This window comes from Rhinoraja longicauda, chromosome 30 (genome assembly GCF_053455715.1).
Source record: "Rhinoraja longicauda isolate Sanriku21f chromosome 30, sRhiLon1.1, whole genome shotgun sequence".
Taxonomy (NCBI): Eukaryota; Metazoa; Chordata; class Chondrichthyes; order Rajiformes; family Arhynchobatidae; genus Rhinoraja; species Rhinoraja longicauda.
The window spans coordinates 1,682,072-1,695,777 of NC_135982.1; the positions used below are offsets into that span (position 1 = coordinate 1,682,072).

The 13,706-nt window shown below is 55.7% G+C and overlaps 1 protein-coding gene across 1 annotated transcript in view; it reads left to right on the forward strand.

Moving 5' to 3' along the window:
- Positions 1-13,706, forward strand: part of LOC144607921 (uncharacterized) — a 511,597-nt gene that overhangs the window by 497,094 nt on the left and 797 nt on the right. Inside the window, exons 34-37 of the mRNA XM_078425055.1 lie at positions 696-824; positions 6,457-6,585; positions 8,828-8,956; positions 13,224-13,352. Coding sequence (XP_078281181.1) covers positions 696-824; positions 6,457-6,585; positions 8,828-8,956; positions 13,224-13,352 — 516 coding nt within the window. The remainder of the gene's footprint in view (positions 1-695; positions 825-6,456; positions 6,586-8,827; positions 8,957-13,223; positions 13,353-13,706) is intronic.

Consider the following 13,706-nt stretch of genomic DNA (forward strand, 5'->3'; position numbering starts at 1 on the left):
CACACTGTCTCCACACTGCACTTGCTGCCTTTTCCCAAGCCACGGACATTCCTTCGTTGCTGGATTTTACAGACTCCCCGTTCTGCTGACTGAATACAACCAGAAAGCTCTCCTTTAATTTCTCCTTTAATGACACCCCTTTTGCTTTTCATGACCCTTCCTATTGACGTTCATTCACCCGGTGTTCCAGCATCTGCACAGATCTTGCCCTCTTTCCTCCCTCACCCACCCGCTCCACTGGCCCTCTTGATGAAGCTCTACATCCCTCAGTTGCTGCAGGAGGTCAGGGACCTGGCACGTGAACCCAGTGTCCCAGGACCACTGAGTATTCCAGCATCCCTGCAGTTTTCACATTACCTACTCACTGTGTTCCATTCCTATTGCATGTATTTCCAGCTGCTGAATCCAAAACAGAATCTGGGTAATAATTTAGTTTAGTTTGGTATCGAGATACAGCATGGAAACAGGCCCTTCGGCCCATCATGTCTGCACTGACTAGCGATCTCCGCACATTAACACTACCAATTTACACTTATACCAAGCCAATTAACCCACAAACCCGTACGTCTTTGTGAGGCAGCAACGCTACCACTGCGCCACCGTGCCGCCCGAATATATTGTATATATTTCCGGCTGCTGATTCCAAGCAGGAAGGTGGGTGATAATGGTTCCGGTGTGGTGTTTGTGTTTTCCAGAGTGCCCCGCTTGGACGTTTGGTGCCGGCTGCCGTTTGGACTGTGCCTGCCACACCAATGCCAGCTGTGACCGGATCACCGGGTTCTGCCACTGCCCTAAAGGATATTACGGCCAATCCTGTCAGCACGGTAAGTTGGCATCGAGCCTCCAGGAAGGAATGGGACATTATGGATGATTCCAATCCACGGGCAGAAATGCCCTTTATCATTTGATCTTGATATACAGAGGGGTCCACGTCCAGACCTCCCTGAAGGTGGCAACACAAGAGTGGTAACAAGGCACACGGTACACTTGTCTTCATTGGTTGCAACATTGAGTAAGAGTCAGGAATTCACCATGGAGCTTTGTAGGGGTTTGGTCGGGACGCATTTGGAGTACGGTGTGCAGTCCTGGTCACCCCATTACAGGAGGGATGTGGGGGGTGTGGGGCATTTGGAGTATGGTGTGCAGTCCTGGTCACCCCATTACAGGAGGGATGTGGGGGGTGTGGGGCATTTGGAGTATGGTGTGCAGTCCTGGTCACCCCATTACAGGAGGGATGTGGGGGGTGTGGGGCATTTGGAGTACGGTGTGCAGTCCTGGTCACCCCATTACAGGAGGGATGTGGGGGGTGTGGGGCATTTGGAGTATGGTGTGCAGTCCTGGTCACCCCATTACAGGAGGGATGTGGGGCATTTGGAGAGGGTATGGCGGAGGTTTACCAAGAAGGTGCCTGGAATAGCTAGAGTGAGGGGTTGGACAGATCTCGATTGTTTTCTCTGGAACTCTAGAGGTTTAGTTTAGTTTAGTTTAGAGATACAGCGCGGAAACAGGCCCTTCGGCCCACCGAGTCCACGCCGACCAGCGATCCCCGCACACTAACACTATCCTACACACTCTAGGGACAATTTACCCATACACCAAGCCACTTAACCTACATATCTGTTAGTCTTTGGAGTGTGGGAGGAAACCGAAGATCTCGGAGAAAACCCATGCAGTCACGGGGAGAACGTACAAACTCCATACAGACATCACCTGTAGTCGGGATGGAACCAGGGTCTCCGGCGCTGCAAGTGGTGTAAGGCAGCAACTCTACCGCTGCGCCACCGTGACCGCCCTATTGGAAGACCTGAAAGAAGTATGTAAAATGATGAGCAGCAAAGAGTCATCTCGCATGGAAACAGGCCCTTCTGCCCAACTTGCCCAGGCCAACAAAGATGCCCCATCTACACTAGTCCCACCTGCCCATGTTTGGCCCAAATGGCTCAAGCTTTCCTGTCAATGTACCTGTCCAAATGTCTCTTAGAGTCATAGAATGATACAGTGTGGAAACAGGCCCTTCAGCCCACATAGCCACACCGGTCAACATATCCCATCTACACTATTCCCACCTGCCCACGGTTGGCCCATATCCCCCCCAAACCTGTCCTATCCATGTACCTGCATAATTGTTTCTTAAATGTTGCGATAGTCCTTGCCTCAACTACCTCCTCGAGCAGCTCGTTCCAGAGGACTGGAATACAGAAACAGAAATGTCTTGCTGAGGCTCTATAAGGCCGCATTTGGAGTACTGTGAGGAAATGTGGGCCCCATAGCTGAGGAAGGATGTGCTGGCTCTGGAGAGGGTCCAGAGGAGGTTTACAAGAATGATCCCAGGACTGAGTGTGTTAGCATGTAATGAGCACGTAACAGCACTGGGCCTGTACTCGCTGGAGTTTAGAAGGTTGAGTGGAGACCTCATTGAACTTACAGAATAATGAAAGGCAATACCAAGTCAGTGCCTGGGTCGGCACCACAGAGGCCTCAGGAGAGGACCCGGCAGCGTTGTGGACAGGTGGCCGATGATGGCGTCGACTGACGGACGTGATGGATACGTGTAGTGGGGCGACGGCAGCGGTGGGGCCTCGTTGGAGCCTCGGTTGGGATGGGGCCTCGGCGGAGATGGGGCCTCGGCGGAGATGGGGCCTCGGTGGAGCCTCGCGAAGATGGGGTCTCGGTGGAGATGGGGCCTCGGTGGAGCCTCGCGAAGATGGGGCCTCGGTGGAGATGGGGCCTCGGTGAAGATGGGGCCTCGCGGAGATGGGGCCTCGGTGGAGATGGGGCCTCGGTGGAGCCTCGCAAAGATGGGGCCTCGCGTAGATGGGGCCTCAGCGGAGATGGGGCCTCGCGGAGATGGGGCCTCGGTGGAGATGGGGCCTCGGTGGAGATGGGGCCTCGGTGGAGATGGGGCCTCGGTGGAGATGGGGCCTCGGTGGAGATGGGGCCTCGGTGGAGCCTCGCAAAGATGGGGCCTCGCGGAGATGGGGCCTCGGCGGAGATGGGGCCTCGGCGGAGATGGGGCCTCGGTGGAGATGGGGCCTCGGCGGAGATGGGGCCTCGGTGGAGATGGGGCCTCGGTGGAGATGGGGCCTCGCGGAGATGGGGCCTCGGTTGAGCTTCGCGGAGATGGGGCAATGGTGGAGATGGGGCCTCGGTGGAGATTGGGCCTCGCGGAGATGGGGCCTCGCGGAGATGGGGCCTCGGTTGAGCTTCGCGGAGATGGGGCAATGGTGGAGATGGGGCCTCGGTGGAGATGGGGCCTCGCGGAGATGGGGCAATGGTGGAGATGGGGCCTCGGTTGAGCTTCGCGGAGATGGGGCCTCGGCGGTGGGAAGCCTCGCGGGTCGTCCCGCGGTCGATGAGAGCGTGGGGGATGGGGAAGAACAATGGACAATGGGGGCCTGGCGTGGGGGGACCACTGTGGGGGAGGGGGGGGTGAACAATGGAGGAGCCGGTGTGCTTTGTAACTTTGTCAGCACCATAGGTGGCCACGGTTTGTATACATTGGGTGCACACGCAAAGAATTTCACTGTGCCTAGACACGTGACAATAAAGTATTCCATTCCAGTCCAACGTGTTCCATGCACCCACCACCCTTTGTGGAAAAAAGTACCTTATCAGATTCGTATTAAATCTTTTCCCTTTCACGTTAAACCTTTGTCCTCTGGTCCTCGATTCCCCTGCTCTGGGCAAGAGACTCTGATCTATTCCTCTCGTGATTTTATACACCTCAATAAGATTACCCCTCATCCTCCTGCGCTCCATGGAATAGAGACCCAGCCTACTCAACCTCTCCCTATAGCTCACACCCTCTAGTCCTGGCAACTTCCTCGTAAATCTTCTCTGTGCCCTTTCCAGCGTAACAACATCTTTACTGCAACATGGTGCCCAGAACTGAACACAATACTTTATATGCGGCCTCACCAATGTCTTATACAATTGCAACATAACCTCCCAACTTCTATACTCAATACTCTGACTGATGAAGGCCAATGTGCCAAAAGCCTTTTTGATCATCCTATCTATCTGTGACTCCACCTTCAAGGAACCATGCACCTGCACTCCTAGACCCCTCTGCTCTACAACACTCCCCAGAGCCCTACCATTCACTCTGTAGATCCTGTCCATGTTAGACTTCCCAAAATGCAACACCTCACATTTCTCTGTATTAAATTCCATCAACCATTCCTCAGCCCACCTGGTCAATCGATCCAGATCCTGCTGTAATTTTTCATAACCATCTTCACTATCTGCAAAACTGGCCCAGCACCGAACCCTGAGGCACACCACTAGTCAGGCCTTCAGTCTGACAAGCAACCTTCCACCATCACCCTTTGTTCCTTCCATGAAGCCAATCTTCTACCCATTCAGCTACCTGCCCTTGGATCCCATGTGATCTTAAACGTTATTATAGTTTCTGCCTCGACGACCTCCTCTGGCAGTTTATTCCCTATAAGCAGCACCCTCTGTGTGAATAGGTCCTTGGCTCACCAAGTCCGCATTGATCATTGTGTACCCCTTACCATTAATCCCATCAATCTCATTTTACTCTTCCACATTCTCAGTAACTGCGCCCAGATTCATCTCTCACTTAGGTGCAAGGGGCCATTCACCTTTGGGGTGTGGATGAGGGAGGGCGAAGGAGAGCAGGAACCAAAGGCAGAATTCAACCTGTGTGGCTGGAACTGTATCAGCTGTGCTGCTGTGAGGGTGAAGGGGAGTAATCCTCTCATTTGGAAACCTGGCAGCTGCATGTGGGGACAAGGTGCATGTGGGGCAAGGTGCATGAGGACGAGGTGCATGAGGGGACGAGGTGCATGTGGGGACGAGGTGCATGGGGGGACAAGGTGCATGTGGGGACAAGGTGCATGAGGAGGAGGTGCATGAGGGGACGAGGTGCATGGGGGGACAAGGTGCATGTGGGGACGAGGTGCATGAGGACGAGGTGCATGGGGGGACGAGGTGCATGTGGGGACGAGGTGCATGTGGGGACGAGGTGCATGAGGACGAGGTGCATGGGGGGACAAGGTGCATGTGGGGACAAGGTGCATGAGGAGGAGGTGCATGGGGGGACAAGGTGCATGTGGGGACGAGGTGCATGGGGGGACAAGGTGCATGGGGGGACAAGGTGCATGTGGGGACAAGGTGCATGTGGGGACGAGGTGCATGAGGACGAGGTGCATGAGGGGACGAGGTGCATGTGGGGACGAGGTGCATGGGGGGACAAGGTGCATGAGGAGGAGGTGCATGTGGGGACGAGGTGCATGTGGGGACGAGGTGCATGAGGACGAGGTGCATGTGGGGACGAGGTGCATGTGGGGACGAGGGGGCACAGAGGCAGACAGGACAGTGGCTCTCTGGGTTGAGTGCCTGAGCTCCCTCACACATTCAGTGTACAACAGCACCACCTGCTGCTGGGATCCAGAGCTGCGGGGAACATCAGCCTCTGTTGTCCAGGGGTCTGACAACCAGAACTAAAGGGTTTGTGTTTCAGCCCTGCACTGCTGCTGAGAGTCCAGACTTATAATTACAGTAATTACACAACACAAAAACAGACCAAGGGCATGAAGGGAGTTGGGAGTGCTGGTACAGGATTCCCAGGAAGTTAATTTGCAAGTTGAATCAGTGGTAAGGAAGGCAAATGCAATTTTACCATTTATTTCTAGAGGACTAGAATATAAAAACAGGGATGTAATGCTGAGGCTTTGTAAGGCACTGTTCTGGCTGCATTTGGAGTATTGTGAGCCGTTTTGGGCCCCATATCTCAGGAGTGATACTGGCACTGGAGAAGGTCCAGGTTTACGAGAATGATCCCATGAATAGTGGCGCAGTGGTAGAGTTGCTGCCTTACAGGAGTATTTTCTCCCCTCTTTCCCAGCCGCCTGTAAAGCTGGGAGTGGGAGTGGGAGTGGGAATAGTGGGTGTGGGAGTGGAGTGGAGTGGGAGTGGGAGGAGTGGGAGGAGTGGGAGTAGTGGGAGTGGGAGTAGTGGGAGTGGGAGTGGAGTGGGAGGAGTGGGAGTAGTGGGAGTGGGAGTGGAGTGGGAGGAGTGGGAGTAGTGGGAGTGGGAGTGGAGTGGGAGGAGTGGGAGTAGTGGGAGTAGTGGGAGTGGGAGTGGAGTGGGAGTGGGAGGAGTGGGAGTAGTGGGAGTGGGAGTAGTGGGAGTGGGAGTAGTGGGAGTGGGAGTGGAGTGGGAGTGGGAGTGGGAGGAGTGGGAGTAGTGGGAGTGGGAGTAGTGGGAGTGGGAGTAGTGGGAGTGGGAGTGGAGTGGGAGTGGGAGTGGGAGGAGTGGGAGTAGTGGGAGTGGGAGTAGTGGGAGTGGGAGTGGGAGTGGAGTGGGAGTGGTGTGGGAATGGGAGTAGGAGTGGAGTGGGAATAGTGGGAGGAGTGGGAGTGGTAGTGGGGCTGCCCCCGTTGCTATTGGGATGCAGTGTTTTATTGCGGTGTTTGTCTTTGCCCACAGTCTGCCCGCTGGGATTTCATGGATCAAACTGCCAACACCTCTGTGACTGTGGGAACAGTGCGGCCTGTGACCCTGTGACTGGCCACTGCCTGTGTCCGCACGGTTACCATGGAGACCACTGCCAGGAAGGTAATGGGCAAAGCACCCTCTGGTACATGGGCACCCAATCTCACAGCTCACAGTGTTAACCCGATTCACTGCCCTCCACCCACACCTCAACCCTGACCTGACCAGCACCCAGAGCTGACCATGCTCCCAACAACGTCCAGCAGACACCCAGTGTCCAGCAGACACCCAATGTCCAGCAGACACCCAATGTCCAGCAGACACCCAGTGTCCAGCAGACACCCAGTGTCCAGCAGACACCCAATGTCCAGCAGACACCCAATGTCCAGCAGACACCCAATGTCCAGCAGACACCCAATGTCCAGCAGACACCCAGTGTCCAGCAGACACCCAATGTCCAGCAGACACCCATTGCTACCCAAACCCATGGCATTAACTTTAGTTTAGTTTAGTTTAGTTTAGATACAGCGCAGAAACAGGCCCTTCGACCCACCGACTCCATGCCGACCAGTGATCCCCTCACACCAACACTATCCTACACACACAAGTGACAATTTACACATTCACCAAGCCAATTAGCCTACAAACCTGTACGTGTTTGGAGTGTGGGAGGAAACTGGAGCTCATGGATGAAACCCACCCAGTTACGGGTGCTTTCAGGCAGCAACTCTACCGCTGTGTCACTGTACCACCCTGTTGTTGTTGCCCAAACCCAGAGAGCAGCCACCATCAGTCCTGACATATGTCTCTCTTCCCTCCAATTCTGACCGCTTTTTATTTGACCCATGTTGTTGTGTCACTGATCCGCTGTTAATTTGGATAATATTTGCCTCTGCAATGCAAGTGTCCCAGAAACCATCCCTCCACTCCTTGCCCATTGAGGCCGGCACGGTGGTGTAGCGGTAGAGTTGCTGAATTAAAGCGCCAGAGACCCAGGTTCGATCCTGACTACGGGTGCTGTCTGTACGGAGTTTGCACGTTCTCCCCGTGACTGCGTGGGTTTTATCCGGGTGCTCCGGTTTCCTCCCACACTCCAAACTTGTGCAGGTTTGTAAGTTAATTGTCTTTGGGTGTAAATTGTGCTGAGTGTGTAAGATAGCACTAGTGTACAGAGATCGCTAGTCGGCTGGAACTCACTGCATCCAAGGGCCTGTTTCCGCACTGTATCTCTAAACTAAATCAACTAAACCATGCCAACCATGCTGTAGCCAAGCCTACCAATCTAATGTCCCAGTGCTTGGTCCATAGCCTTCCATGCCCTGGCAATACACATGCTCACCCAGGGAGTGCCCACCTCCACCTCCCCCGGCCACATGCTCACCCAGGGAGTGCCCACCTCCACCTCCCCCGGCCACATGCTCACCCAGAGAGTGCCCACCTCCACCTCCACCTCCCCCGGCCACATGCTCACCCAGGGAGTGCCCACCTCCACCTCCCCCGGCCACATGCTCACCCAGGGAGTGCCCACCTCCACCTTCACCTCCCCCAGCCACATGCTCACCCAGGGAGTGCCCACCTCCACCTCCCCCAGCCACATGCTCACCCAGGGAGTGCCCACCTCCACCTTCACCTCCCCCAGCCACATGCTCACCCAGAGAGTGCCCACCTCCACCTCCCCCAGCCACATGCTCACCCAGGGAGTGCCCACCTCCACCTCCCCCAGCCACATGCTCACCCAGGGAGTGCCCACCTCCACCTTCACCTCCCCCAGCCACATGCTCACCCAGGGAGTGCCCACCTTCATCTCCCCCGGCCACATGCTCACCCAGAGAGTGCCCACCTCCACCTCCCCCAGCCACATGCTTACCCAGGGAGTGCCCACCTCCACCTCCCCCAGCCACATGCTCACCCAGGGAATGCCCACCTCCACCTCCACCTCCCCCGGCCACATGCTTACCCAGGGAGTGCCCACCTCCACCTCCCCCGGCCACATGCTTACCCAGGGAGTGCCCACCTCCACCTCCCCCGGGCAGTGTGGCCAACATTGCAACTATCCTTTCAGTGATGGCAGTTTTCCTCAGATGCCCGTTAACCCTCTCGTCACTCAATGTAAACATATGGCCGCTGGATTTGGACATCTCCATTATGGGGAGGGATCTCCTATTCTCTATCCTACCCATGTTCATCACAACTTTGCAACCCTCTCTCAGGCCTCCCTCAGCCTCTGCCGCTCAACCCAGCCTGTGCCAGCCCTCCCATAACGGAGGTTCGTGCATTCCCTCGCCGATCATCTACCCCACAGACACGAGGGCCGCCCTTGGAGGGGAGATGTCCGCGCGCCCCTCAGCTTTGTCTCTCTCTGCAGGGTGTGAGCTGGGCCGGTACGGAGATGACTGTGGGCAGCTGTGTGACTGTGAGGGACGTGCACCTTGTGAACCCACGGATGGACAATGCCTCTGCCCCCCAGGGAGGACCGGCCCCAGGTGCCACCTTGGTGAGTCACCCGTCCACCCAGGCTTCTGATCTTCCAGAACCTCTCCCACCGTTTGTAACTGGAGAGCAGAATGAACCCCCAGCCATCCCTCCCTCCCTCCATCCCTGTGCTTGCTCACCCACACTCTCATTTAAACCACGTCCTCAGCCAGCAATCTCTCCACGGTCTAACATAGAACAGCACAGGAACAGGCCCTTCGGCCCACAATGTCTGTGCCAACCATGATGCCAAGACCAACTCTTATCTGCCTGCACATAATCCATATCCATTCCTTACACATCCATTTGTCTAGCCGGACCTCTCTAAAATGCCACAGTTCCACTTCCTTAGAAACCTAGGAAGTTTGGCATGTTCCCAACAGCTCCCACCAACCTGTGCAGATGCACCATAGAAAGCATTTGTATCAGAGTGCATCGTAGCATGGTCTGGGAACGGCTTCATTCAAGAAATTGCAGAGTTGTTGATGCAGCTCAGACCATCACACAAACCAACCTCCCTCCCATTGACTCCATCTACACCTCACGCTGCCTCGGCAAGGCCAGCAGGATAACCAAGGACCAGTCTCACCCCGGCCACTCCCTCTTCTCCCCTCTCCCAGCAGGCAAGGGGTACAGAAGTGTGAAAACACACACCTCCAGATTCAGGGACTGTTTCTTCCCAGCTGTTATCAGGCAACTGAACCATCCTATCACCAACTAGAGAGCAGTCCTGAAGTACTATCTATCTAATTGAAGACCCTCGGACTATCTTCAATGGGAATTTACTGGACTTTATCTTGCACCAAATGTTATTCCCTTTACCATGCATTGTGGATGGCTCAGTAATCATACATAATCTTTCCACTGACATGCAATAAAATGCTTATCACTTTCCCTTGGTTCATGCAACAATAAACTAAACCAAACTAAAAAAAACATTTGTGCCTGCCTCCACCTCCACCTCCACCCTGCCTATCCCGACAACTTTCCTTTGCCTCAGTTGCTTGTTATGCCGTTAGTTATCCAGGTTCATCCTTTCCTGAACACTATCTGTCCACCTGAGGTACTGCCGTCAACACTCACCTGTGCTAAACATAAACACAAAACAGCTGGACAGGCGACACCTCTGGAGAGATGGAATGGGTGACGTTTCAGGTCCAGACTCTTCTTCAGACGTCTCAACCCGAAACGTCACCCATTCCTTCTCTCCAGAGATGCCACCTGTCCCACTGAGTTACTCCAGCATTTGTGTCTATCTTCAGTTTAAACCAGCACCTGCAGTTCCTTCTCACACTCTCACCTGTGCCAGGTACCTTTTTGTCCCCCACAAATACCTGCAGATTTTCTTCTGCTCCAGCGCTGTCTAAATGGGTCTGATGGAGGAGTGAGGAGTTCCACAGTCCATGATCATTTACAATCGTGGCCCAACCACACCAGGTGGGCAGGTCCCATCCACTACTGGCAGGAGTGGGAGAGTTGTTGCCATTGCTTTTCACCATCATTATACACATCTCCAGTCTCCCGCTGGTACTGGTGGCACAGATGTGATCCACTCTCGCAGTGCTGTGTCTCCAACACCTGTACCAGGGGTTGCTGGGCAGTCGGCACAGTGGCTGGGAGTGAGTGGATCACGTGAATCAGACGCAAACCTGTACCCAGTGAGCTCCCTCCACCATGGTCACTGAGGCCGGGGCTCAGTGCTGCCCCCATGATGTTACAGCTGCAATCGCAGCATCACTGAGGACCAGAGTGGACAGTAGTCTGGACATGTAGGAAGGAACTACAGATGCTGGTTTACACCGAAGGCAGACACAAACAGCTGGAGTAACTCAGCGGGACAGGCAGTATTTCTGGGGAGAAGGATTGGGTAACCTTTCAGCTCAAGACCCTTTTTCAGACTGAGAGTCAGGGGAGTGGGGAACGAGAGATATGGAATGGCATGAGAAGTACAGATCAAGGACATGTAGAATGGCTCATTGTTGGCTGAGGGGAAGGTGACAACGAGGCACACAAACTGTGAAATTACTCAGGAGGACAGTCTGAGAACGAGGGTGGGGAGGGGTGGTGAGAGAGGGAAAGCAAGGGTTACGTGCAGTTAGAGATGTCATAACTCTGACGCTGGGACGCTGGGACGCTGGGACGCTGGGACACTGGGATGCTGAATACGGGCGCTGGGACGCTGGGATGCTGGGACGCTGGGACGCTGAATACGGGCGCTGGGACGCTGGGACACTGGGATGCTGGGACGCTGAATACGGGCGCTGGGACGCTGGGACACTGGGACGCTGGGACGCTGAATACGGGCGCTGGGACTGGGATGCTGGGACGCTGAATACGGGCGCTGGGACGCTGGGACACTGGGACGCTGAATACGGGCGCTGGAACGATGGGACGCTGGGACGCTGGGACGCTGAATACGGGCGCTGGGACGCTGGGATGCTGGGACGCTGGGACGCTGGGACGCTGAATACGGGCGCTGGGACGCTGGGACGCTGAATACGGGCGCTGGGACGCTGGGACACTGGGACGCTGGGACGCTGAATACGGGCGCTGGGACTGGGACGCTGGGACGCTGAATACGGGCGCTGGGACGCTGGGACGCTGGGACGCTGGGACGCTGAATACGGGCGCTGGGATCTACGCTGCCCAAGCAAAATGTGAGCTGCTGTTCTGCCCACTTTGGAAGTTTGATCGCCTGCACTCTTTCCTCGTCATCAGCCGAGGGGCCATTATTTTCACCTGGTTCCCAGGGGTTTAAAGGTTAGTGAGAGGGTGTCAGCGGAGATGGGAGCCATTGGCCCTTGCCGTGAGCACAGGTGTTCCACGGGACTGCACCAGGAGAACTGTAACGGGCCAAGTGTGACCATTCTGCCCATCGCCTGTGCATACCTCAGCTGGACCAACCTGTGCCATCCCTGCAGCTGCTGATGTTAAATACCACTGCACTTGCTGCCTCAATAACCCCGCCAAAATATTCCAACCTCATCTCCTTGTGTAAAACTGAGTCCCTCTCTCGTGATTCAGTACATTGACGATCCCATCACAGACCGTTCAGTGGCAAGACGAAGTTTGGCATTTTACATCTTTTCATAACTCAAAAATGTCTCTTTTAACCATCGCCTGGTCTTCCAATGTCAGAAACCTCCCATACCAGCCCCTAACACACACGCGCGGGTGCTTATAGACATAGAAACAGAAAATAGGTGCAGGAGGCCATTCGGCGCTTCGAGCCAGCACTGCCATTCATTGTGATCATGACTGATCATCCACAATCAGTAATCCGTGCCTGCCTTCTCCCCATAACCCTTGATTCCACTAGCCCCTAGAGCTCTATCTATGCCTCTTCAAGATTCATCCAGTGATTTGGCTTCCACTGCCCTCTGTGGCAGAGAATTCCACAAATTCACAACTCTGGGTGAAAAGGTTCCTTCTCACCTCAGTTTTAAATGGCCTCCCCTTTATTCTAAGACTGTGTTTGTGGTTCTGGACTTGCCCAACATTGGGAACATTTTTCCTGCAGCTAGCTTGTCCAGTCCTTTTATAATTTTATATGTTTCTATAAGATCCCCTCTCATCACTCTAAACTCCAGTGAATACAAGCCTAGTCTTTTCAATTTTTCCTCATATGACAGTTCCCACCATCCCGTGTTAGAGAGGCCAGACTCCAGTGTCCACATCAGTAAGAGAGAGCTTCACAGGAGAGGCGGTCTCTGGTCACTGGAGAGGTGGTCTCTGGGCACTGGAGAGGTGGTCTCTGGGCACTAGAGAGGTGGTCTCTGGGCACTGGAGAGGCGGTCTCTGGGCACTGGAGAGGCGGTCTTTGGGCACTGGAGAGGTGGTCTCTGGGCACTGGAGAGGCGGTCTCTGGGCACTGGAGAGGAGGTCTCTGGTTTACAGGAGAGGTGGTCTCTGGGCACTGGAGAGGTGGTCTCTGGGCACTGGAGAGGTGGTCTCTGGGCACTGGAGAGGAGGTCTCTGGGCACTGGAGAGGCGGTCTCTGGGCACTGGAGAGGCGGTCTCTGGGCACTGGAGAGGTGGTCTCTGGGCACTGGAGAGGCGGTCTCTGGGCACTGGAGAGGTGGTCTCTGGGCACTGGAGAGGCGGTCTCTGGGCACTGGAGAGGTGGTCTCTGGTTTACAGGAGAGGTGGTCTCTGGGCACTGGAGAGGCGGTCTCTGGTCTCTGGAGAGGTGGTCTCTGGGCACTGGAGAGGCGGTCTCTGGAGACTGAGGCTGGGGCTGAGGCCTCTCTTTGTCAGTAACACCTCCTCCTGCTCCTGCTCTTCCTCAGATTGCCCAGCCAACCGCTATGGGCCGGGCTGCTCCCTGACCTGTGACTGCTCCAACAAGGGCCGCTGTGACGCTCGCAACGGACACTGCACCTGTCTGCACGGCTGGCTCGGGCCCCACTGCCGGCAAGGTGAGGGCACGCGGCCGGCATTGCTGCACTGGGGGGTGGGCTGGGTGCGGTGGGGTGGGGTGGTGTGGTGGAGGGTGGGCTGGGGTGGGGTGGGCAGTGGGGTGGTGGGGGGTGGGGTGGTGTGGGCGGTGGGGTGAGGTAGGCAGTGGGGGGGCTGGAGGGGTGCGGTGTGGAGGTGGGGGGGTTTGAGTGGGTGGGGGTGGGGTGGTGTGGGGTGTGGGGGTGGGTGGGGGGTGTGGGGTGGGGTGCGGTGTGGGGGTGCCTGAAAGCCCACACTGGGATGAGAGGGCCCAACACCATCCCCCGGCCCTGTGCCCATGTACCCACGCTTGGCCCTCATGAGACTGAGAAAGC